This window comes from Natator depressus, chromosome 3 (genome assembly GCF_965152275.1).
Source record: "Natator depressus isolate rNatDep1 chromosome 3, rNatDep2.hap1, whole genome shotgun sequence".
Taxonomy (NCBI): domain Eukaryota; kingdom Metazoa; phylum Chordata; order Testudines; family Cheloniidae; genus Natator; species Natator depressus.
In genome coordinates this window covers 121,301,722-121,328,019 of record NC_134236.1, presented here as the reverse complement: position 1 = coordinate 121,328,019, position 26,298 = coordinate 121,301,722, and the positions used below count along the sequence as shown (strand labels likewise).

The 26,298-nt window shown below is 40.6% G+C and overlaps 1 protein-coding gene across 1 annotated transcript in view; it reads right to left on the bottom strand.

Annotated features, from left to right (window-relative positions):
- IGF2R (insulin like growth factor 2 receptor) overlaps nt 1-26,298 on the bottom strand; it is an 88,475-nt gene that overhangs the window by 41,932 nt on the left and 20,245 nt on the right. Inside the window, exons 4-20 of the mRNA XM_074948713.1 lie at nt 24,539-24,637; nt 23,840-23,966; nt 21,221-21,341; nt 17,132-17,246; nt 14,595-14,757; nt 14,194-14,374; nt 12,751-12,854; nt 11,220-11,384; nt 10,704-10,844; nt 10,108-10,254; nt 8,723-8,857; nt 7,998-8,148; nt 7,033-7,210; nt 6,155-6,270; nt 4,992-5,154; nt 2,450-2,629; nt 583-684 (exon numbers count right to left, since the gene is read on the bottom strand). Of these exons, the coding sequence (XP_074804814.1) occupies nt 583-684; nt 2,450-2,629; nt 4,992-5,154; nt 6,155-6,270; nt 7,033-7,210; nt 7,998-8,148; nt 8,723-8,857; nt 10,108-10,254; nt 10,704-10,844; nt 11,220-11,384; nt 12,751-12,854; nt 14,194-14,374; nt 14,595-14,757; nt 17,132-17,246; nt 21,221-21,341; nt 23,840-23,966; nt 24,539-24,637 (2,388 nt within the window). The remainder of the gene's footprint in view (nt 1-582; nt 685-2,449; nt 2,630-4,991; nt 5,155-6,154; nt 6,271-7,032; nt 7,211-7,997; nt 8,149-8,722; nt 8,858-10,107; nt 10,255-10,703; nt 10,845-11,219; nt 11,385-12,750; nt 12,855-14,193; nt 14,375-14,594; nt 14,758-17,131; nt 17,247-21,220; nt 21,342-23,839; nt 23,967-24,538; nt 24,638-26,298) is intronic.

Genomic DNA, 26,298 nt, shown 5'->3' with positions numbered 1-26,298 from the left:
AGAGAACTAAATGAGGGAGAAGAGAACGCATCAATGAAATTATAAAAGGACATGCAGATATTTTGCAACATGGTCACTAGTTTAGATCCAATCCAGGATGTGCATAAAAATCTGAGGGTTATTCAATTGCCAGTGTGAAATTAGTCTGATCTCCCTACAGATCTTTACAAATTCAGATGCAGCTGTGATGAGCTGAGCATAAATCCCTGGACAGATATAATACAGCTGGTAGTTTGTTGGTGGTCTCAGTAGGGGAGCAAAACAATTCAATGATCATAGCAAGTAAGTTACCCTATCTCCAGAAGTGGTTTTTCTAGGTCAACATTCTAATATATTAGTAGAGCCATTTGGGAAAATTGCCTTATTGCTTCTCATGACATACCTGCTCTATTGATCACTTAACAGAGGACTTCACTCTTGAGTATTCTAAGTCTGGCCCCTTTCAGTAGCTCTGGATTAACTTTAAAAACTACTTTGGTAAAACTAGCTTTGCAGGAGACAATGTGAGGAAAAAGGGACAACTGGCAACAGAGCATGAAGAACAATTTTTAATGGCTACAAAATAGCCCTCCCCACTCTCACCTGAGTTTCATCTTTTGTTGTTGTGACTGGACAAGCAGCTTCCGTTTCCCACAGAAAGGTGACAACACATTCTCGATTATCAATAAACCTGGGGCTGCTACTCTGAAAATTCAAATTGCAAAGAGAACATAAAATTAAAAAAAAGACTCATTTAAAGTGCATCTGTTTCATCTTATGTCAAAACTACTATTTCTTGGAAATTTGCTATTTTAATAAGAGTTTTGGGGCAAATTCTCAGTTGATTGAGAATCTGGCTCAAATTGAAAAAAAACAAAAACAAACAAAACAAAAAAACCTCATTACTGCACATGCACTTTGTGGTACCTTTTCCCCAGCCAAGAGTTCAAGACTTTCAGTATGTAGAGTGCCTACAATAACCAAACAGCTTAGACTAAATAGCTAATTGTATTAAAGACCTGCATTAACAAAACAAAAAAGTCCTACTTATACACTTATCTAATCCAATTAAATATTGGATTTTTCATAAATTTCAGGGCTTGGCACATAGTCCATTATGATAAGCAAGCAATTACTGTTAGGAAATATTGAGTAACTAGGGCCATGAAGCACTAGAAGGTTAGTTTAACTATTTCAAATAAGAAATATTCAAAAGTTGACTGTGATCGAGTGTTATAGGTCCAAACTTACTCTGTACTGCTTTGCTTTTGCAGGTAAGTACTAAAATCCACATACATATATCCTATGTCCCTTGTACTAAGATTCTGAGCATGATAATGTTATGCACTGATCTCAGAGTCATGCAATATTTAAAACACCTAGGATGCAGCAAGAACAAACCTAGAACAAGTATTATTCCAGGCTTTCTACCTTAAATCTGAATTCCCTTGCTTATGTGGAGTTAAGTAATTGTAGTTTTGATATAAACAAAATGGGAAACAGTTATACATTCATGACAAAACAGAGACAGTGAAACTGTTAAGTCTGGTTGCCTTATAAAGTACATAGGTTTCCTCATTTTGGATCTATCCTCTCCCTATGGTCACATTAGAAAAAAAAACTTACACATTCATATTGTAATTTAAGACTCAGAGTTACGTATCTAAATCCTCATGCATATCAAGGTCATATGAGAGCCAGCCTCTGGTCACTCAACAGACCTAAAAGTGGCAATTCTTCAACAAAAAACCCTTCAAAAACCACACTCCAATGTGAAGGTGCAGAACTGGAATTAATTTGCAAACTGGACATCATCAGATTAGGCCTGAACAGAGACTGGGAGTGGTTGGGTCATTACAAAACCTAAACTTAAAATTTCCCCCAATACTAATTTCTCCCTACGGTTATTCTAACCTTCTGGTCAACTGTCTAATGGGCCACTCTCTCTTACCACTTCAAAAGTTATTTTTTCTCCCTGGGTATCCTGCTGTTAATTGATTTAACTCATTAGACTGACCTCACACTTGGTAAAGCAACCCCCCATCCTTTCTTGTATTTATACCTGCTCCTGTATTTTTACTCCATGCATCCGATGAAGTGGGTTCTAGCCCACGAAAGCTTATGCCCAAATAAATGTTAGTCTAAGGTACCACAAGGACTCCTCGTTGTTTTTGCTGATACAGACTAACACAGCTACCACTCTGAAACCAATCTTAAATATGGCCTCCAGATCAGACCATTAACTTCTCAATTGCTACAGTCTTGTTGGTCTTTCTTTAAAATTTGGCTAACAATGTAAGTCAACTCTAGATACATCGCTGAAGCACCAGAGTGATTGGGGGGTGGGGGGGGAGGAAAAACCACTCTTCAGTATTCATCCTGTCTCCAGTATGACACTGTTTCTGCACCCCATACAGAGCCTCAGAGAACATTAGTACAATGAGGAGACTAAAAGCATTTCCATCCTTACAAGAGTGCCTTTGGAGCATGTAAAATGAATTATGGTTGTATAGGAGGTCCTCTTCCCATCAGCACTGATGCACACAGAACCATTTGTGTAGGTTAGGAGGACTCGACCATGTCCTTCAATTACTAGGCCTTTGCTAGCAACCCCCAGGTTACTAATGGAAGTGGTTTCAGAAAAGGAATCCTAGAATGAAGAAAAAAGGATGACAATGAAACAGTGCTTGCTTCGCAAAAGTAAAACTAAAATCAAGCTTCCCTCTTTTCAGCTATACCCAGAGTTCTTTGCTGTGCCAAAGCGACATTCCATAATATCCGTTTTTAAAAGATGCAGGTAATTGTGAAACAGCAACTGAGAGGTTAAGAAATCTACCTTCCCCCTCTCCCTCAGATTATCTTGACATTTAACAGTCCCATCTATCTACAAGTATTGGTTTATAGGAAGGTGTTTAAGAGGCTACCCAAAACCTTTAGAGGCAACAGTCCCTGTCTGTCAGCTAACTACAGCTCAGCAAAAGAATTTAGAGCAGGGGGGTTACCAAACTGTGGTACATGTACCACTTGTCATTTGTGACCTTGATGTGGTAAAGTAAATAGACTGAACAAGCTTTTAAGAAGGTGGTACGTGACTCAGAATTTGGGTGCCACTGATTTAGAGAGAGTTTGTAAGTTTTCATCTCACATTTGATGCTTCTGCAGTTTGTACTGCTCTTCTGAGAGACCAAGTGGTCATGGACATTAGGGTATTTCCAACAAGTGACACATTAGGTTTCCATAGGATAGAGCCAAAGTAGATTTTTGGGTATGCAATATGTCATCAGGGCCAACAATAAGAATCCTCTACGGTTCTGATGTCCAGGGAAGTGAATGGCTGATGACAATGGACTATTATGCAGGTTTCCTTACTGTATCTCCATCTTGACACAAAACAGCAAGAGTGTTTCTACTAACCGACTCACACTGTCTAGAGATTGCCAGTTGTGTATGACGACTGATGGGAACATCCACCCACCAACCAGGGGACAATAACTATCAAACTCATTTCCATTTGCAAACCAAGGCAAATCCAAATTTGAGGCTCTGGGAATCGATAGATTACTGATTTAGCTGACAGTGTCTATTTCTTGCTCTTAGAACTGCAGAGAACTAATGCAGTTCTTGTGAGAAAGTAGTTTTTAAGTCATGAGCTCACAAAAGAAATTCCATCTGTCTCCAGTCATAGACAGTGTCTTGCAGAGAAACACAGCTGTACATCTGGAAAAAATGTTTCAGCAACACAAAATCTTTCCCCACTCAATCTGGGTACTTATATTGCCCCCATCACCATCAAATTTGAGCACCTCACAATCAGTCATGGATTTTATTGTCTGCACCCCTGTGACTTATGAAGTTCTCCCCTTCCCAGGTGGGGAACTGAGACAGAGATGCTAAGGGTATGTCTACCCAGGAAAAAGCTAAACAAAAGACAGCAGTATCAGAGCCCAGGTTGTCGGGAAACAGCTCAGAAGGAGAGGCTGAGGTTTGCTTTTACTCTCATGCCCTTCTCTACCACAGTTCACTCTAATGTACAAAATAAGACAAAACAAAGAGGATGTTGATGAGCGAATAGCATGTTAAAGTATTTTAATAGGCTCTCAGTTTGTGTAGGATCCGGCCTGAGAACTTGCACCAGAGTGGGTACAAGCTCTGTGGCATGTTAATTGCTTCACAATGCAGAGGTGAAGCAGAAATCTGTTAAATTTGACAGTTTAACAGGAAGCAGGAGGGTGATTGACAAATTTGTGGATGGGGACCTCCCCTCGCTCTTCCTGGTATGTTCCTGCTGTTGCTGTTCATTCCTGCAGTGGATCGCAGGTACACATGCTCAGGAGACTCTTCTGTGACACTGGCTGCACAGTCTCCACACCAGCACCAGGCTCCCCATCCTATTTTTTTTAAATTTTTTGGTTAAATAAATTGAAGAGTTTAAAAGAGTGGACCAAAATCTCAGAGGCTCCTACTTACAAAAGCTTGTGAGATTTAGATTATGGGGGGAATTTTGAGATTCTGCCCCCAGGGAAGAGGAAGAAAGAGGCCAGAGTTTCTTAACCGACTGTTTATGCCCTTTGTTTAAGGCATATGGCTATCCACCCCCATAATATGCATTGTAGATTTTGGCTGCAAAATCACTACAGTGCACAAGGAAAGAAAAAAAAAAAAGTGACTGAGGAGTGACATGAATGGGAGACTGACGGTTACAGTATGCTGGCCCTCAGATGACTGTGTGGTTTAAAGGAGGGTAGAATTTTGCTCTTGAGTACATTTGGTATTACTCGAGATTTACAGCCTTCTAAGGGTAAGTCTGACCCTTAACTACCAGCACTATTAAACTACAAATCACGGTCCTACTAAAAGACCTGCTATTCTGCTAGTGATTGTGCCAATGCTTATGGTCCCACAGGTCATTATTTTTACCCTCCTGAAGAGTCAGAAGACACTTAATGGATCTTTGATGTATACATAACAGTTGATGGACTAACTTTTGGTGCTGGGGTGGAAGTGATACTCACATGATCTTTTTCATACTTCATCTGACAGCCTGAGGCATATCGATCACACCCGGGAACAGGAACCAGAGGGCGGCAGACATTTATGTAATACTTCTTGCGCTCATTTGGTTCAGAGTTGTCCATGGCATACCAGTTTTCACCTCGGTCTTCGGATTTTGATAAACTGAATTGCCAAAGTGAAATATTTATATTCTTAAATTATAATACACATTCCTCTTAGAAATGGAGAGGACTAGAGACACTATAATTTGTGAAGTGGCAAGAAGCAAGCAAAATCCATTCTTCAAAAACCTATGCAACAACTATTTCAGAAGCAGCAAATACAGAGTCTCCCTTATTGGATATTATCATTGCAACACTCCGAAGTAAATAAGGGACTAAAGTTTTAAATGTTTGACTGCAGAATGTTTCTTAAAAACACAGCACAGAAAGTGCAGTTGTTTGCAGACTACAAAAAGAGACAACCGTTTTTGCTATCAAAGCCAGCCACACACACAATGCAGGACATCAATTTACAGCTATGACAGGCACAGCAGTGTGCCCCCTAAAAAATGGGGATATGCTTTTTCCCTCGTTTTTGCTTGTCCTTTACAATTCAAGATTGTCAAGAATGATCATGGGTTTCTGACGCTGTCTATGCAGCAGACACCAAATTTGGAGGGGGGTGAGGGAACCTGGATTTGTGCAGGAAATGGCCCACCTTGATTATCATACACATTGTGAACAGAGTGGTCACTTTGGATGGGCTATTACCAGCAGGAGAGTGAGTTTGTGTGTGTGTGGGGGGGGGGGGGGGCGGAGGGTGAGAAAACCTGGATTTGTGCTGGAAATGGCCCAACTTGATGATCACTTTAGATAAGCTATTACCAGCAGGAGAGTGGGGTGGGAGGAGGTATTGTTTCATGGTCTCTGTGTATATAATGTCTTCTGCAGTTTCCACAGTATGCATCCGATGAAGTGAGCTGTAGCTCACGAAAGCTCATGCTCAAATAAATTGGTTAGTCTAAGGTGCCACAAGTACTCCTTTTCTTTTTGCGAATACAGACTAACACGGCTGTTACTCTGAAACCACATTTACAGTGAGACTTCGCTAGATAGGACATTTGTTTTTACATGCGGGTTTTGTCCTTCAATTACGAGTCTATTTACTTCTCCTCTCTTACCTTGATAAATCATACTGTTCCATGGTGTTGGGATCAGTCACAACACATTCCAATGGCATCTCTGGACAGGCATATTTAGTGTACCATTTAAAGTTGTATGTGTAATTGTCTTCTACCTAAGTTACCAGAATCATAGGAAGACAGTCACAGACAGACTGCAGAATAAATAGGTCACAACAGTATGGCTTCTAAGAATATCAAACTGATAAACCTTTTAACTTGGGTAAAATGGGTCTGTTCCCTTATACATGGAGAATAACCAACCTATGCTCTCTCTTAGGATGCAAAAAACTCAGGATCCACAGCTCGCTGATTTCTGTAGCTCTCCAGTCTGTAGTCATCCTCTCCAGTGTGTATTTTTCCCCAGTTCAGTTATCACCAAAACTTAATTTCTTCATTCATTTAGAATTTTTCATGCCACAGGATTGCACAGCACTTTAACAAGTTACTCCTGTAGCTTCAGTCACTGGGATGTAGCCTCAGTTGGCTCCTCAACAGCCAACTATACTTTTATCCAAATGAAACTACAGAAGAATATAAGGCATGGGTGTGGCTCCAATAACCACAGTTGTTTGGTGCAGAACCAGAACGTAATTATTCAAGCTGGAAATTAACCAGATCAGGGCAAACACCCTGCTGTTGCTCAGAATGCCAGACAAAACTTTGCAGCTCTCAAGGTTATGACTGTAACCAGAGGCAGATGCTCTGCAGTAATAATTCAAAATGCCTTTTATCAGAATCCTCACTGCAGCTGTTGGAAGTTTGGCTCTCCTTGCTTTTACACAGATTTCACACAGACACAATGCAGCTGAGAATCAGAGATCCTTGAAAAGTAGGGGTTTCCGCCCATGCCCTCTTGGTCATTTGGAAGTTCTTACCTGGTATTCAGGCTGACCTATTCCAGCTTCATAATCACAAAGGAAAGTTATAAGGGTAGATCGCTGTGTTTTCTTCTCATTGTTGTAGGTTGTACCATTTTTGTAGGTCAACTGAATCATTCCATCGTAATAGGAAAGTTTGGAACTGGGTTCTCCTAGACTCCAGGTATGTTCCTTGCTAAAAAGGCAAACACACACATAGCTTGAAAATAGTGTATTTAAATCAAATGCTAACTGAACTCATAAGACCACTTAAAAGCTAGGATGTGTGCACCCACACACAGTAAATAACTGATGTAAATTTAACAAGCCTTGGAGGGAAACCAAGTTTTCAAAATGCTAGTTCGGAGCCACATTAGCATTAGTATATCCTTTGAAATGGAGCTCTTCTTTGAAAGTGACTATATATGGCATGAGGGGAGGGGATCCAGGTTTATTTTATCTTAATGACTTCCAGAGCAACTCCTCTCCATTTACAAGTAGAGGGGATGATTTTATCCAACTTTTAGCCCTGCAAACTGAACCTGGGTTCTAGCAGCATAACGGGGCTCTCACAAAAAGACATACATAACCACTCTGCAAGCCAAATTCTGGCTTCAGTCACACCTATTCAACCTAGCCATTTTCAGTGAGGACAGAATTTGGTCCATTGAAACAGTTATTGAATAATAAAGTGCTATTTTTACAGTCACCTTTCAGAACAGAACTGCTCTTTAAGTGAAATTTAAAGTATAACTCTCATAACTAAAGTCTCCAAGAGTTCCCCCATCAAGTGGGAGCTGTGAAGTGAGATGTTTTTACATATTGCTTAGAGCTCCTTTACCAGTAAGTTTGAAAGAATTGCAGGACTTCATAATTAACTTCAGCAAGCTAGTTAGTGCATGACCACATCTAGAGACAGGCACCAAATGCACTATGTACAACAACTGACCAAGTACTAGAGATTAGAGACTGAAGATACTTGCTTTTTTGATACTTGACATGCTGCTGCTGATTTTGGCTGACAAAGTTCCTCTGACACACTGCCACAAATATTTATGTAGAAATCATAATCGGCTGTGTTAACGATATAGCTGCCACTTTTCTTGGTTAAAGGTGACAAGTCAAAAGAAAACTCTAGCGAGAAGCAAATAAGAAGTTCAGTATATTCAGATTTGTTTTCAGTTTTTTTCCTTTTCTCATCTTTCTGAAAGCTCTTGGCCTATAGTCAAGACAACTACACTTTATTTTCTAAACCAAGTAGATAAATACAAGTATATTTGACTAAAGCAGGTGCTCTTTTACAATTTTACACGTCTTTTCATCTAATCTGAATACGCTGTTAAGAACTCTTGTTATTTCTTTTGCACAACTGTCAAGAACATTCTACTACCTTCAAGAATGAATAGGGTTTGATTTTCAAAGTCAGATGCCTGGCTAAATTAAATGTATGATTGCAAAAGCAAGTGGAGTACAGTATTTGCAGATGCATATAGCTAGTCATGCACCTAACAGCCATTTCCACATGCCTAGTTTCATAGATCAAGCTTCAAATGCAAGAGTGACTATAAAACCTCAGAATCATTTTATGTATTTTAAAAACACGATTAAGTGTAGAATAGGTTGTCAAATATGAAAGTCCACGTAGCTTGAGATTTCTCCATTAACAAAACTCCATTAAAAAAAGCCTCTGTGGGAGTTGGGTACATACCTGCCTGAGCATCCGAGACTCTGCAGTTGTCTCCTTCAGTTTTAGACAGGACACAGGCAGCAGCTGTATACCACTCAAACACATACAAACACTCGTCGCTCTCCAAGTTAAAGACAGGAGCACTTTCTAGGTCACCTGGCATAAAAACAAAAAAGAGGGACAGTATGGGGCTGAATTGTCACATGGATTGCCATTTGTTTTCAAGCCCCTTCTACCAACCTTAGTAGCAAATAGCCTGAAACAGACAAAGCTTTCAGATGGCTGAGCTATCAGTTCCCTTTTCCCATTGAATGCAGAAGCTGGTAAATTAAAAAGGGTACTTTTTTTTGGACAATATATCCCCGACTTACAACACCTCTTCAAAAAAAACACTGGATTATAAATTCTCCCCCACATAACTGGTTTTAAATAGTAATGTTATTTCTCCTTTGCTAAAGCTAGGGTACATGGACGTGATACAGGTTTGTTATAGGGAAAAGTAGTAAGAGTCAAAGCTGTGTGTATAAAGGGTGCCACCATTGCAGGGACTGGGACATTCGCTCTGCAACCCCTCTGCCTGGAGCTTGGAACTTCTGGGGCCAGGAGGATCCCCTCCCACTCCAGACCCTGCTCAGCCTCCATCTCTCCTTTGATTCTCACTAGGCACCTTCCAGCCAGCCTGAGCCCGTCACATCAGGGTCCCCTCCAGATACAGAAAACCCCTGAGTGGGGAGGGTAAAAGCTGCACTGCACAGCCCATCCTGGACAAATACCCCGCAGCCAACCTCTTGAAGGCTGGCTGCCAAGAGCAGCCCAGCGCTGCCTCCCCACCAGAAGAGCCACTCAGATCCCTCTGAGGGAGCGGGGACCCTCCAGCCAACCTGCACAGAGCCCACTTGCCTGCTGTCCAGGCTCCTTCCACTGCTCCTCCTCCTGCTGACTACAACTCCCTGAGCCCTCTCACCACCAGTTACAGAGCCCCCTATTCTTCCCTGACAACCAATATCCCCCTGCCCTCAGTCCCAGTCTCCACCATGGCCCTAGCCCCAATATCCATCTGCTCTGATCCCCGAAGTCTCCCCTACTCTCCCCCTACCCCAACGCCCATTTGTTCTCTCCCTTGCCCTCCTCCCTGTAACCCCAGTCCCTCTTGGCATCTATCCTACTCTCACAGTTAATCCTATTCTTTCCCCACCCCTGCAGCTCTCACCTCCTCACGTCTGTCTTCCATCCAGTGTTGCCAACTTGGCAGTTCTGTCACTAGATCTAGCGAAAGTCGCCAGATTTCATTAAAAGTTGCGTTTTACCAAAGGTTTTGCCAAAGAGCTTTAATGGTTAAAAAACATTTCTGCTATCATCTTTCATTATAAAAAGCTTGGAAAACAAATGGGTGTCAACGTTCTCACCTGGCTTGCACACAAGGGTTATGACAGTTTTGATCATCTTGTTTTTCCCACAGCTGTCTCCCTTCGAATAAGTAAGCTGAATCCTCTCTCCAACTTTTTTGGGAGAAGACATGAATGTTCCTAGATTTTTAGGCTTGTTATTTTTATCTGGGGGTAGAAGGAGGGAGAGAAGAGGAAAAAAAAGTAAGCTTACTTTAAGTAGTGACTATTTTGTGATTTCCCTGAGTTGGAAAAAAGCTGAAGCCAGTATCTAAATATTAGGGGGTGGAGGAAGAGAGTAACAACAGCGCTGAGAAATTTCTGTTTTGCATGATTTTACAGCAATTTTTCTGTTTTACACCTTAAAAGCATTGTCAAGGCCTGGAAACAAAGTGAAATGTAAAATTCCTCTTTGATTTCTAGTTAAAGTATGTTTATGCTGTTTTTCCTAGGCCTTTTTCTGGCCACAGGGCATCACTTTATCCCCATTCTCTCCTCCAGCCCCATGCACACCCATCCTTTGTGCCCCTCTGAATTATTACAAAACCAGTCACGAAGTGCTGTCTATCTTTATAAGCAATATTCCACACAAACTTGTTTCAAAATTGTGCACTCACCAACAGAGCAAACAGCTGCATCATCTGGGCAGACAACAGCTGCTCCTTTCTGAAGTACTTTATGACAGACATTGATGAAAAAGTGTTTCTTGTCTGCTTCGACGGGACTGCTGTCCACAGCTTCCCAATTCTGCGCTGACTCTGGGAACCAGAGATTATTTTAGATATAACAAAAACAGTCTAAGATTAAGTTTGCTTAATATCCCAAACACATCCACAATATGACGAGCGGTTTAAAAACCACAGCTGCAAATAAAGGGACCTTGAGTGGAGACTGAAAGAACTGAATTCCTTCTAAAAGGTGCAGCCTCTATTAGAGGTTTTTGCATAAAAAGGAAATTGAACGTTAATATCACACACACTCAAAAGAGAAGATTAAGAACCTATGCAAAAGCTAAAGATGAGGCTAAGAAGAGGCTCACAATGGAGAAGTGGCAATTAAGAAAATAGCACATGGTTTCATGATAAATTGAAAATAATAGTCCATAGAATAGTAGTTTATTTCTGCTGCTGTACCTGAAGTGCGAATCAGAGGTGACAAATCATATAGTTTCTTCTTATCAGCAACTCTGCACAGGAGGTCTTCCTTTTCCTGAACACAGGCGTATTTAGTATCCCAGGTGAAGAAATATGTGCAGTCCACCTCCCCAGTGAACACTGGGGCCCCTTTTCCTTCGTTACCTTATAGGGTTAGAAAGCCAGGAAGACTATTAGGTTTCAAGTTAAGGGGTATAGGGGAAGTCTGGGAACAGCATTTATGCCTTTCGCATCCACATCACAGCAGAAACATTACAAAACTGTAATTCCAGGGCAGTGAGATGTACTGCAGCATCAGTCACAGAATTAACTGCAGACCATGAAAACAACAACAACGAAACAACGGACCCTTTGGTGGCTGAACATGAAAAATAAAAAAAGTTAGTGCTTTAAAACTAAATGTTAGGATATAGATATTCAGGCCTGTCTGCAAAGGCCTGTACTTTAAGAATTTAGGGGTATTCTTATCACTTGGCTAGTTCTAGAGGTATAAAAGAAAGAATCAAAATCACCGTCTGCTGGTGTAAGGGCCTTCTCTTACTGTGACAGTTTGAGGCCCTGTTCTTAGGCTAAGGCCTTTGGCTAAGCAGCAGAGGCAGCCATAAGCTAGGAAGCTAACAGTCACATCCTCACATTCCAAACTAGTCACATTGAAATAAGGTGCTATTGGGCTGTCAGGCACTATCAGGACAGGATTGTATTCCTATCACCTCCAGAGAAAGGGAAGTGCCTAGAAAATGTGAAAGGAGACTTAGTTTGATAGCATCCTGTCTGGCATGAACTCACTTATCAATAGCTGGGATGTGAAATCCTCACTTCTGTATTGTTTTGTCATTATAGTTCCCACTTTGCTATTGTTTGTCTGTATAATCTTTGTCTGGTTCTGTGATTGTTTGTCTGCTGTATAATTAATTTTGCTGGGTGTAATCTAATTATTGTGGTGGGATGTAATTGGTTAGCTAATCATGTTACAATATGTTAGGATTGGTTAGTTAAATTTCAGTAGAATGATTGGTTAAGGTTAGCTAAGAATATTACTATATAAATTAGGGGCAAACAGGAAGTAAGTTGGGATTTGAAAATAAGGAAAAAGGAACTTGTATTTAAGCTTGCTGGAAGTTCACCCCAATAAACATCGAATTGTTTGCACCTTCGGACTTCGGGTATTGTTGCTCTCTGTTCATGCGAGAAGGACCAGGGAAGTGGGAGAGTGAAGGAATAAGCTCTCTAACACTAAAGATAAGTGTTCTCTAGCTGGTTGAAAATTTCTTTAGCAGCTACCATAGTAGTCAGGAATGACAGTGCAATTAGTCTCAACCGAAGATAGTTTATGATGCCAAAGTACTTAAACTAGAGAATTACCCCAAACCAACAGATAAGAAATTAGATACAACCATGCTGGCTTATAACCACTTGGCTCTTGGACACGAGGAGTTCCTCTAGTTCAATAGCAAAAGCATACCCAGAGGCTACAAAAGCCCTGTAAAGTAATTGTAACCTATATTCTCACCTGCAGTCTCATTGCACTCAAAGTTTATGACAGTCATTCGCTGAAAGCCAGAGCTGCATGCATCTCCATCTGGATATGTTAGAGTGAGATCCCCATCAGAGTACCTAATAAAAAAATCCCAATGCTTTAAGTTAAGCTATGAAAAACATTACCACCAGGTATCACCATGTTATTTGTCCCACCTAATGGAGGCCCAATTCATGCAATTGATTACTGCTTCACTCCTTCCAGGGGAAGAAATTGTTACTCAGCATAGCAACTGAGTTTTCCACCAAATTGAGAATATTCCAATTGCTTTTCCCCCCGAGATTTGTAAACCATAATTGAGAAATTCTGTTGTATACACCTTCACAATTAACACTAAGGCCCAATCCGCCACCTTGTGCTTTGCACCTTGTGTGTTTACACCTTTCTGATTTGTAGTGTTTTACAACCAGTTTGCACAGGTATAAATGACCACATGAAGCGCAGGTAAGTGGAGACTCAGGCCCTAACTTTTCTCTCCATCAATCTACATGGCATGGGATTTCATTTTGCATCAATTATACATTTTCTGAACAAAATCTGAATGTTTTTCTTGGATGTTTCTGCTAGAAATTAAATTTTTCTATGGTTTTCATTTAGGATCTCCTCTGTGTCCAATACTCCATCTATTGGAAGAATATAACTTTTGCATGAAAATATTTTCATGCCAGCTAGATTAAAAAGTGAAGCTAATTTACATTTCTGTTTTTGAATGGAGAGAAAGTCATTCCTCAGAGCGTCCCACCAGAAAAAAGTCAAAAAGCTATGAGGGTATGTTCTGAACAACAAGGTTAAGAGGCACCCCCTGTATATCAAATCTAAAAAGAGTGCCGTTTTGCAAATACTAGCATCCAGACTAGCTTAGAGGTGCCTCAGTAAGGAATATACGGATGTAGAGATCTTGCTTCATTGCATGGGTTTGCAGTTCTAAACAATACAAATTGTACATCACAGAAGTATAAGATATGTTCAACATGGCAAAAGCATGCAATATAGTAAGAAACCCTAGCAGGTTCATTACTCTATATAGCCTGGCTCCAACAGGATTCTGATGTAATGTTGCCAGCAAAACTCAGTGAGGCAACTCAAGAGCAGCAGCTAGAAAGTCTAGACATCAACGGGACAGAAGTACTTTTTAGCACTCCCGCCTCTTGTGGGCCACCTTAGCTCCTCTGGTGCTGCACAGCTGCCATGGTGCTTGCAAGCATGGCTCTGCCGAGGCATTACCATGATTTTTAACTCAAACTCCAAATGGATTTGTTAGAGATTGCTTTAATTATTCATCCTCCTACTGTATTCTGTACCTTTTACAAAACAAAACAGTTTCTATATACAAGTCTCAGAGTTTCTATCAAATGTTTACCCCCTTCCCTCTTTCAGTGACCTATCTGAAGGCGTGGCTCAGATGACTTTACAAACCTGAGGGTTTGGTTCTTAAATTTTCCTGCCACTTTTTGCTGGTTACTCTGAGACTTTACTTGGCAAGATGAAACATATCCAGTGGCATCCTTGCAGTTGCCTGCAGTGGTTTTCTCACAAATATTTAAGTAATAGTAATACTCTTCTTTTTCATCTTTAGCCATATACGGTGTGACATAGCCTAAGGAAACGGGGAAAGAAAATGATTAAGGTGGAAGCCTTTTTCTTTAAAAGGGTTCAAAGAAAAGCAACAACCCCGAACAGGTACTGGAATACAAGACTAGAAGCATTTGTGTCACCGAATTTCATTCCCAAACACTCTATACAGGATGCTATCCCAAGCTCCAGTTTTGGTCTATGGAATTCACTCCCTTCTCTGTTAAGGAAAAAGAGGAACTTACTTTGTTGCTGAGTGAGTGGTGTCAAGTCAATGGAGATATCATGCTGTTCACTGGTCAGACTACAGTTCCTACTTTCCAGGTAATCCCTGTGACAGGCATATTCAGTGACCCATTCAATTTCATACCGGCAGTTGAGCTTGGCAGTGAGCTTGGGACCCGTGCGCTGATGTGGAAGTGAACATGATTAAAGTTGTAAATAAGAACAAAGCGTTTGGTTGTTTTTTTTTTAATTTTTTTTGACACAAGAACTCAGATGGAAGGTAGGTATACTAACACCCCTTCCTCCCATTCCACCCCAGCCCATTTAGGTGAAAGTCAAGTTTCCAGCAAAGTGAGACCATGCTTTTGGAAATTTAAGAGCAAAATTTTTTTTTAAAAGGAAGGCTAATGAAGAAATTAAAGAATAAAGACTCCCACATATTACACAAGTTTGTCATCTTGATTTGTATATTTTATCTATATAAAATGTGCGCAGTATCTTTGTTCTATACCAAAAAGAGTGACCAACCTTTTTGAATCTAGTGCTTACAATAGGCAACTAGATCCATATTTAGCCTATTTAGATGCCTAAAGATGATTCTTGGTATGTACCTTAAGCACTAGATTCCAGAAAGTTGGTCTTTTGTGTGTCTAAAACAAAGGTGGCGCACAAGACTAAATTCCTGAAAGGTTATCAATGGTATAGCAAATTTACAAGAAGAATAAATGATCACTATTAAGAGTTGACTTAATGCAGCTAATATTGGTAAAAGACTTTCTACAGCTTTAAGAACACTTCATTATAACAGTTTTCTTCAAAGAACTTTAGAAGCACAGATCACCACTCTTGAGAGACCGGTAAAACAATTCCAACTAATAGACTATAGCTTGCCCAACGTGAGATTGTATCAGAGCCAGGATTATAATTGCAAATCATATGCTCAGACTACTCTACTTGTTAACGGGACAAGAGTTCAAATGAATAAAAGGATGGGGACACTTGTCTGAATAAGACACTGAATTACACAGGATTCACCATCTCCTCTCCCCCCCGACAACTTTCTCACCTACCCCCCCCCCCAAAAAAAGTACTTCAGTAAATGTTTTTTACTGTAGAGTTCTCACCTCTTGCCTCCCTCCCACCAGCTTGCCATCTGGTTAAAACTTCTGGGAAACTTACTTATTGTATCAGAATGTTCGTATCTCCTGACGAAGATGAAGTTAATTCAATAAGCGACAGATTAAATCCTTATAATGACTTAATAATCAGACGGAAAATGTGGTCACGAGAACAGACCACTTTAAATTTTGAATGTGCTTTAAGTGGAAAGAAAGCTTGTAAGAAATATTTTCCTTCATAAGTCTGCATTTAATATTTTTGCTTCCCAATTAATGTTCAAGTGTATAAACACACTGGCCAGGCATAGGAAAATTGGGAGGGCAAAGGTGGAATTAGTAAATCTGCCTGTAACATGGCTGTTATGTAAATGCAGAGTATTTTAAAATGAACGGGAAAAAAATTCTTTATTCAATCAGTTTTAAAGAGTGATCTGGCTGAAGTGTAGACAGCCATCTAGGTCAGGAGAGGGACAATAGGCTAGAACAAGGCCAATCCAAAACGTGCAAATGTGAGAGGTTATGCAGAGAAAATGTCAGCAGTGTTAATTTCAGCCTGGTTTTAAAAAAAGAGTGTCTTGCTGCCAAGATCACATGCCATTATGTGAGCTGGAACAAATGGATGTTGCTAGATATGTTAAAGCTATCAGTTCTTTCATAACATTCAGTTATGCCAAATAGGACATCTAACACACAAGGATGATTCTACTTTAAAAACTGATCAGAGATAATTTAAAGAAAGCACCTAACACTTATTTTGCAGACTAAAGGCATGGGTGCAATAGTAGATGTAAGACAAATGGTCAGATTTAAATGGAACCAAATTACACAGAACAAAGACTTGAAGCATGTCACACAAATCAGGGTGGACAACAGCACTTATCAGCAAGCAGAACATCTTGCCTGGGAATAACGCTCTAGAGAGGGATACTATTTCCACCTCAATGCTAGGTTCTAACGATCTCAACACAATTTGAAATTCAGATGAGAGCAGTTGTCACCCAAAGAAAGAAGAGAGATTCTTTAGGAGACAGCCTCAAGACATTTGTATTCCTATGATTGTTTACAGTGTTGTTGTAGCCATATGAGTCCCAAGATATGGGAGAGACAAGGCAGGCAAGGTTATAGATTTTATTGGTCCAACTTCTGTTGATGAGGGAGAGACAAGTTTTCAAGCTACACAGAGCTGGGAGCTCACCCACCTTTTCTCTAATTTGTATTCCTAGTTAGAGCTGATTTATCTCTGAAAATATTTTTAGTCTAAAAAACCCACTAATACTGAAGTGAGTATTAATACTTTGCACCTGAGGATCTCAAACATTAATAAGCTTCATGACCCCCAACAGCAAAGCACATACTAGGTTTCTGCTCTCAGTAAAATAGAGGCTGAAGCAGAGAGGTTAACTGAGAACGATTAATGCAGTCTAAAGAAGTTTAATTACCTCTCCTCTTCTCTTTGATGGGCACACAAAAGTAATAGTCACTGCTGGATTATGGCCAAGACAGAAATTTGGCTTCTCTTCTTCACTGTATGTTTTCTCATAACTCAGTACAAGCCTAACAAAAACGAAAAAAACAAATGGGAAGCCACAAAAAAATTCCAACTATAAATACATACAAAGTGTACTGCACAAGCTAGCAAATATCAAGGGTGGGATACTTGCAATTTACCCAGAGATCCTGGAAGAAGTTAAAACTATTAAATTCTATCTTTAAAGGGGGACTTACAAAGGGGGAGGGGAAAAAAGGGCTTCTGCCTTTTTTGCTTAGTTACAACAATCTTCAGCCTTATTTTCCCCCTTTTCCCAAAACTATGAGAGGCAGAGCTGACAGCACTACTTATTCAAGTACCCTGGCACTTCCCATTGTAGACCCCATTTTCAGTTGCTTATAACTTGGCCAAATTTTAACAATTCGGTCTGAAAGTTTCCATGTTGGGTACCTGCCTCAGGCTGATAACTTCTGGAAAGTCGCATCCAAAACAGTTCAGCCATTTCCAAGATCAAGATTAGGGAACGGTACATTGAACATACAAGACAAAAAGTTCTTACAACTGTTTTGCTGAGAATCTTTAGCACAAACTTGAAGTTTGGCAGGGGTTAGCTTTTGTGGCAGGAGGAATGCGCCTTTTGCTGTTCCTGTGACAATCCACTCAAATTTGACCCAATTATAAGTCATGCTCAGTAGAGAATTGTTAGACCCTCCCTGCTGAATTCTCTAAAGTTTCCATCTTCTGGACTTGCTCCAATCTAGGATTTAATGGCACTTTCCTGCAACTACTATTCCTGACTGCTGTGGGCAAGGGACAGAACAGGCACCAGAACTGAGAGCAGAAGACTGTCACATGTTCCCAGTGACCCTGTGAGTGCCCAGGCAGCATGGAGGAAGGTGCCACACTCAAATACAAAAAGGACAAGACCAGGGCACAGGGGACGAGACTGTGCAAGGAGGGGCAAAACAGATTGGACAAAAAGTCCAGGGAGGGAGACTGGGAAGTAGTGGAGAGGGAAGGCAGACTGGGCGAGGAGTTGAGGGTAAGGAAGGCTGGGATCTGGACGGGGACACTAGGACTGGGATGAGAAGTCAGGGGTGGGGAAGACAGGACAGGGACAGAAGCGGTCTGTGCTCACTAGAGCTCAGTTCCCTCCTGAGTCTGCTGGAATGGAACCCAACATTCCCTGGTCTCACCATTCTTCTGCTGTCAGTAAGCCTCCGAGAAAACCACTCAAAGTGTGGGTCTCCCCCTCTAGTGCTGGCACAATCTTAATTCATCTGTCCCCTTGTGTGTATGGATTATGATACCATCTTTAAAAATCACACATTCACATACTATTTTTTCCCACAGAACACCTGCTTCATTCAGCACACAGAATGAATGGTGGGTGCTCACTTACTGAGGAGCTACTCTTTTTTCCCCCCCTTCCTTGCTTGATGTGGTTATCTTATTTACTGCAGTGTTCAAATCATGCTCTGAATACAAAATTATTCATTTTCTCATGGGTTTTTCTAGGTGCTCATCACTACAGAACAACTGTTCCACAAATAATTTATCTTCAAAAAGCCCCTGTGAGGTGAGGGACTATTATCCCAAATTTACAGTTGAGTCAGAGAAATTAAGGTAAGAGTGTCCACTAATTTTAGGAGTCTCAAACCGGGCACCCAGGACCTGATTTTTCAGAGTACTTAGCATTATATAGTACTGTGCTCAAAGCATAGCCCAGCTGACTTTAGCTGCAGCTGTCTTCTGCAAATCAGACTTCAACGTCTCCAGCTGGGCCCCCAGAAAGTGTGCACCACACTATAAGTGACCACCTGCAAAAAGTCTGGTTTAAGTGACTTGCCTAGCATCACATAGGAACTCTGTGGCAGAGGCAGGGACAGAATCCAGTTTTCCAGGGAAGCATTCCACTGCTTTAACCATCTTCTTGCAATCTCCTGCCTCATTTCACTACACACCTTCCATAGTCTGCAACAAAGGAAGCAAGGGTCCTACAGATGCTTCATTCATTGCACAACCCGGATTCACTTCCTGAGCAGATCCAGCCTATACACTGAATGAGGTAAGGGCCCTATGGAAAACAACAGGCCATGATCATGTTATTAAAGATGGTATGGTAAGGCATATCCATAAGGAGACTGAATTAAGGTTGCACAGGCAACCTTTCGAGTTCCTGACACTGCAACCTTAATATTTTTGTGATGTAGTTTGTGTTATATAAGAAATGTAAATTCTCCCTAGCCTAGGGTATACTAAGAACTCAGGAAATGGTGAAATCACAAGAGCTAGGACAATGAAAGGGAACGGATGAAGGCAATGGATATTAGAGCAGATGAAGGGAATGGATTTTAGTCAGTTTAAGACTCTGTATTGTGTGTCTTTAAACAAGTCATTGATGTTAATCAGATAATCTTTTGGAGGAAGGCTTCACTAAAAATTCAGCAGTCCTGTTCCCAGGCCCTTGATTTAAGGTGCAAGTGCCAATACACATCCCAAAGACTCAGCAAGTCCTCCAACGAAAGCAAGGAAAGCCACCTTTTAGGCATTCCGTATACATCACGAAGCATAAAGGGTCATGAGCCCAGTTGTAAAAAAAAAAAAAAAACACACACCCACCACCTTTTGTATGTCACCATATTCTTTCAGCTATGTGGATATATTTGTACTTGTAACATGCACAAGCTTACAAAATCAGAAAGACGAGAATACTGTTTTATTTCCTGTACATCAATCTTGTGTCAGGAACTTTACAGTTAACAGGAGAACTAGTACAGGCAGATGTTCTTAATTCTCAGTCTACGAGGCCCATGTTAGTATTTTTGGCAACAACATTTTGAATTGTCATCCAGTGCAGCAAAGCCAAAATGATTTTATTCAAGCTAGTCATTAAAGCCCATCAATTTCACTACCCGACTTATTTTAACTGGCTTCCATATAATTGGAGTCCCAGCCCCTGGTCTGCTTCACAGTGACCTGGTTTGCTCTGCAGTTCCACTAGCAACATGCATTTGGCAGGGTATCAATCAAGGAGTGAGTGTTGTAAGAATGGATGGGTAAGCAGTGCTCCCCACAGGCAACAAGAGAAGAATAAGCTCAAAGGGGCCATAAAAGAAGCTAATGCTCAAAAACGAAACGTCATCCATTGTGTTGCCACGAAAACCCAATACCAACCCCATCCAAATAAAAATCTATACGCTCATCTGACTCTCCTCCCCACCAAAACTGGGCCATTTCAGACCAACCCAATTAATTCCAAAGTTGAGAGGCCCCCCTTGGAGAACATCCTCCTAGGACCTCTCTACTGAATACCAAGGAAGCTTAGAGCCTCTGATTCAGCTGTGGCAGTGTCACACAAGGAGAGACGGGGTCTCAGGCTGGCAGATACTAGACAACTTACTGTCACAGCCACACCTTCTACTATACCCAGAAGCCAAGAGGCAACTAATGCAAATGCATAAGGGCAGCATTCGACTCTAATCCTTGTAACATCTGCGTGAGATAAAGTTTTGTTTTTAAACAGATAAGTAAAGTGAGACAGAGGCCAAATGATTTTCCCAGGGGCATGCAGCAGGTCACTGGAACAGCTGGAATTAGAACTCAGTCCTTTGTTTGGGGCATCCTGTCCAATGACCATCCCATGCCACCAGAGAGTGACACCAATAATTTCATCTTATTCTTTAAAGAAAAGAAAAGCTAGGTAGTTGCCTCATCCTCCAGAACTTTTTATATGTAAAGCATGCCCATGGGGTTACAAAAAAAAAAAAAAAAAAAAGACTAGAAGTTTACATTATGGCAATGATAATAGATTAAAAACCTAGTCTCCTCATGCCTGTCTACAAAAAAGATGCCACCTTCCAATTTTCTCTCTCTCTTGGTAATTAAATATGTTGAAATATATACAATATTAGCATGAAATGCTAAGGAATATATATCAGCCAAATAATGAACAATGTTTTGTCCATAAACACAAAAGGGAGCCCTTATAAATATATACATGAGATTTTCAGACATTTAAAAGTACCACCAAAAGTACCTGTCTTTGTCACGCAGTTTCAGCTGTTCTTGAGGACTGCCGACATCAAAAGCATGGCCTCCACTTAACAAGCATGCAGCACTACCCACAGGACAACTTCTGGTTTCGCTGCTTGAGCTTCCTGTTAAGAGGATACCAGATATCACCCAAACGAGGTTTTTGTTGCAGCGCTAAGAAAGTATTTAGTTACATTAGACTAAAGCAGTATTCATTCTAAACCCCTTTACAGCTCTTAAGTTTGAGGGGGGGTTTAAAAGCCTTGGACTAAAGTTTTCAAAAGTGCAGTTTGAACTCAAATGGTTTTATTTTTGGCAAGCTAAAATTAGGGGAAAAAAAAAGATTGCTGAAGGATTTGAAGCCATGAAAGAGATAAAATGCACACTTCCACTACTTCTAGCTGAAAAGATGTCATCTAACTTCAAACAAAAAAACCTAACACATTCTGAAGCTAGAAACTTCAAATTCTCATTGTAATATCTTTTTCCTTCCACCACTGAACAGTATTCTAGATGTGAAGAAAATCCAATTATGGAATTTTAATCAGTATGTTTGCCTAGTCTATTTTGTAGTTTACTTCAAAGCAAGTGGGGTTAGAATACTAGCTGTAGTTCCAGTCAAGACTACCATGTTAAAGTGATTCTACTACTATAGTAATAGCTACAAGTAATATAAACTTCCATACATACAAAGATTTTCGCATACTGATGGAAACAAACTGGAATAATACAACCCTCAAACATTACATTAAAAAACCCCAAAGTTTACAAAGATTTGAAGACATCTATTGTACATGTCCAATTATATTGAATTTTGGAGAGGAGTTATTCTAGGTTTTTAAGGCTCTTCCTAGTATGTGTGCAATACTCAGTTATGGGTATTCACTTTACAAATCAGGGATAAAAAGAAATGGGGAATTTAACAATTTGCAGGCATTAATCTCAACTGAATGTTCTAGGTCAGTGTTTCTCAACCTTTTGGTATCAGGGACAAGATTGCTGCCTTCCTAAACTGTGTCAGGGAGATCTTAGGGACCGGCGCCAGTCCACAGACTGGTCGTTGAGAAACATTGTTCTAGGGAGAGCCACTCAGATACCAGGGTGATAAGCAACACTATATTAAAATAAATGCAAATGCTGAGATTTTTGGCTAGCAATATTTTATAGAAACCTGCGGACCATTTTGTTTTGAGGTCCTGTTGATATTAAATAAAGATGTAACTTCCAACACTAAGTTTCAGGTCAATAGGATTTGAAATAAAATCAGACTCAGTTTGTTCTGTGGGCAAAGTTCATACACGCTTCTTACTAACAAAACAAAGACCAGTGAATATATATATATGGTTAAAAATGCAAAAGCAATGCAGTGTAGAAAAAACTAATTTGTTGTTGTTAAAGTTATCTAATATGTATGAAATTCAGCCTGTGAAGAAATTTCTCTGCTGTTAGAACTGCTTATATTGTCTCCATTCTCCCCACTACTGGCCAAAGTAAGTATCAAACCAGCAAATCACTTAAATATTTAAACTTCACGCTGGGGTGGGCAAACTTTTTGGCCCAAGGGCCACATCTGCATGGGGAAATTGCATACAGGGCCATGAATGTAGAGCTGGGGCACAGGGTTGGGGGGGGGGGGGGCGGGGAAGGGAGTGCGTGGTGCAGCTGGGGCTCAGGGCAGGGGGCTGGGGTGCAGGAGGGGCGTGGGCTCCGGCCTGGCGCCATTTACCTGGAGCGGCTCCAGGGTGGCAGCGGCGCACACCAGTGCCAGGACAGGCTCCCATGCCTCAACATGTTGCCCTCACCTGTGGGTACCTCCCCCAAACCTCCCATTGGCCACGGTTTCCCGTTCCTGACCAATGGGAGCTGCAGGGGACGGTCCCTGCAGGTGAGGTCAGCACGTGGAGCACTCTGCTTCCCCCTCAGGGACATGGTGCCGGCCGCTTCTGGGAGCGGCACAGAGCCTGCAGAGCCACAGGGAAGGCAATCCTGTGGGCAGATCTAAAGCCTTGAGGGGCCGGATCCAGCCCATGGGCCGTAGTTTGCCCACCCGTGCTTTAGGCACATTATTTCAATAGGACTACTCATGCTTAAAGTTAAGTATAGAATCATAGAATCTTAGATTATCAGGGTTGGAAGGGACCTCAGGAGGTCATCTAGTCCAACCCCCTGCTCAAAGCAGGGCCAATCCCCAACTAAATCATAATCAAGTGCTTGGCTGAATTGGAGCCCACATTGAGCTATAATCACTAGCTATCGCTCTGGCCTAAGAAACATGAAGCCACTGGACAGATGACAGCAACAAGAGAGCAACCATAACCGTTACCTTTGTTGCCAGTCTCAGCAGAGAAGCCTCAGATTGGCTTGTACTGTTTTAAGACAGCCCCTTTGCCATCCAAAAGGACACTGTTCTTCAAATAGCTCAACAATTCTGGAAGACTGCTCTAGGGAAGCTGCCTTCAAAGCCACATTTCAAATCAAAGATGGATTAAAACAATAGAGTTATAAACTCCTAAAAGCGGGGTTTAACAGGAAATAAAACCAAATAGTCTTTACTAGAGGCATTAGTAAATACTGCCATAACTCATACAACTTAGACACATATACTGTACACAGAGGTTCAGACCTATGTCTCTACAGACGTTTATATACAAGGAATCGTCATCTGAGTCATCCACCAAGTAGCCTCCTGAAGTCTTGATCAGTGGATTCAAGTCATGTTTCTTCAAATCATCAAAAACGTAGCATGGTACCTAGAAAGTTAAACATGTTAGTTAATTCCACGTAGAGTCCATACCACACTAGTTAGAGACATCATAGGACACATTTTTCCAAAGACAACTGATTTTTATAAAATCTAGCAGTGGAAAGATTTTCCCAGAAGTCAAAATAATTCCATTAAAAACACCGGGCTCCCCACTAAAGGCAAAATGTTCACAATGTTGGCTACTGCACAAGCAACAGTGAAAACCCTTCACTCATTTTGCCGTGCAGAAAGCAAAAAAGTCACAGGCACAAGTACTGGAGAGTTACTTAAAATTCTCATCTTTGTTAACTAAAGCTATTAAAGAATTTGTTCTAATAGGATATTCATAATTTTTAACAAGTGGATTTTCATTTCAAAAAAGTTGACAAAGCTTTTGTGAAGTTTTAATTGCTATTTGTGCCAAAGTTGTTATATATTAAGACTGAACAATGGGCTTTCTAACTGAATGTATGCTGTAAAAAACCAAGAGTACTATTTGACTGACTATTCCATTCTTCTAACTGAAGACTGTAAAATTAGTGAAGTCACCTTATGCATTGCGTGAGCTATGAATATTACCTCTTTCTTGGCTTTAAATGAGTCTTTCTTGCAAGCAATAAAAGTCCTCCATTCGAAATAGTGCACACACTCAGTTGCAGTAACAAGTTCTGGGGTTCCCTATTTTAAAAAGATCATGAAATCAATAGTTAGCTTTCAGTTTATAACTATAAAATAAGAAATCAAAAAGTTTAAGAAGTCAGTACCAACAAAACAGAAGTTTTTTGTTGGTTTTATTTATTTTTTAAAGACGCAATCATCTAAATTATTTCTTGACAATAAGAATGGCATGGATAGTAATCAGAAACGACGACATGACCCAGTAAATTAATGGCAAGTTTAGTCATTACTTAGGAAAGCTGTTAGAAAGCACAGGCAGAGGCATACTGCCAAAAACACACAGGAAAGTCCTAGCTGTCCCTTCAGATATGACGTATACCACACTGTGTACATGAGCCCCCAAAAGTAACCCCTCATTTCCAATGTGTACAATTTGTGCTACATTTTACAGGCCAAAATTAGGGACTTTATTTTCAGAAAGGCTGAGTGCCCACAACTTCAGCTGAAGTCAGTAGGGACAGCAGGTGCTCAGCAATTGTGAAAAGCAGGTCTCTGGTTGCCATGATATGTTTTAGCAAGACAATGCATTTTTAAAATGTATGTCTCCCTACCATAGCATCCATAGGTAGGTATTTTTTGCCTGCCATTTATCCCACAACCAATTACGGCCAGAGAAACTAATCTTCTCTCGAACCATATACCAGCAAGGGATCTCTTCTGGAAAGGAAAAACTAGTTTTGATAGGCCTGGTTCAGATTCAAGCTTTTCATGCCCAATCACACCATCAGTTTAATAGTGCAATAACCATAGCTTATTGTTAAGTCAGTCTAGTACTTTAAGGAGTGCTTAACATGGACAGGGCTGGACAGCCAGGTAAATAAACTTAGTTTCCATATGAATATCCCAGGCAGAGCAAGCTTTCCATTTCCAGATGAAGGATGGAAAGGAGGTGGTAGAAGATTTCTATGTACTGTCTACACTAGTACATACATCCTTGTCAAGAAGCTATTTTTAAAAAAAGTTGTGCCAGCCAATATCAATAGGAGATTGTTTTGTTAAAGATAAAGAAGAGTTTGCGGTGTCCTAATTATGTGAAATCTCTAACTAGCTCTAGCAAAGTCACACCCTGGCCACACTGGCTCTTACAGTTTACCAATAACAGACAATTTGTGTGTCACTGGAAAACTAATGTAGAAAGGGCAACAGGATCTCTGAGCTTCTGCCTCCACCCTCTCTCCAATTTGTCACATGTGGAGTGTGAAACTTAAAAAAAAAACCTTCACATAACGGTCTAAGTTACCCTGCTTTCCAAAAAAGGTGTGTAATAAAGTTATCATTGCCAACAGCATCACTTCTTGAAGTGTTTGGGTCCTAGTATAAGTGACTCCAAGGTCTGATCACTTCAGCTAGTAAGAGTTTGGGAGGTGTGAGTCTGGAGACATCAAGTATCAGAAAATAAAACCTTTTAAACTAGAATTTTACATCTGTACTAAAGTTTTAAAAACTTACATGAAGCTGTCCCAAAGAGGGATAAGTCAGAGGTCTGGGTTTGTTTTCTGACCAATGCAATATTTATCTCTGAATTCTAACAATTATCAGAAGACACTACATTAAAATAAAAGGACTTTACAAACCTAAACACTGGTTCGAGAGCCATATATTAGCTCATAAGAATGGAATTTGGTCACATTCTTTGATACTGTTCTATTTCATCTATTTTA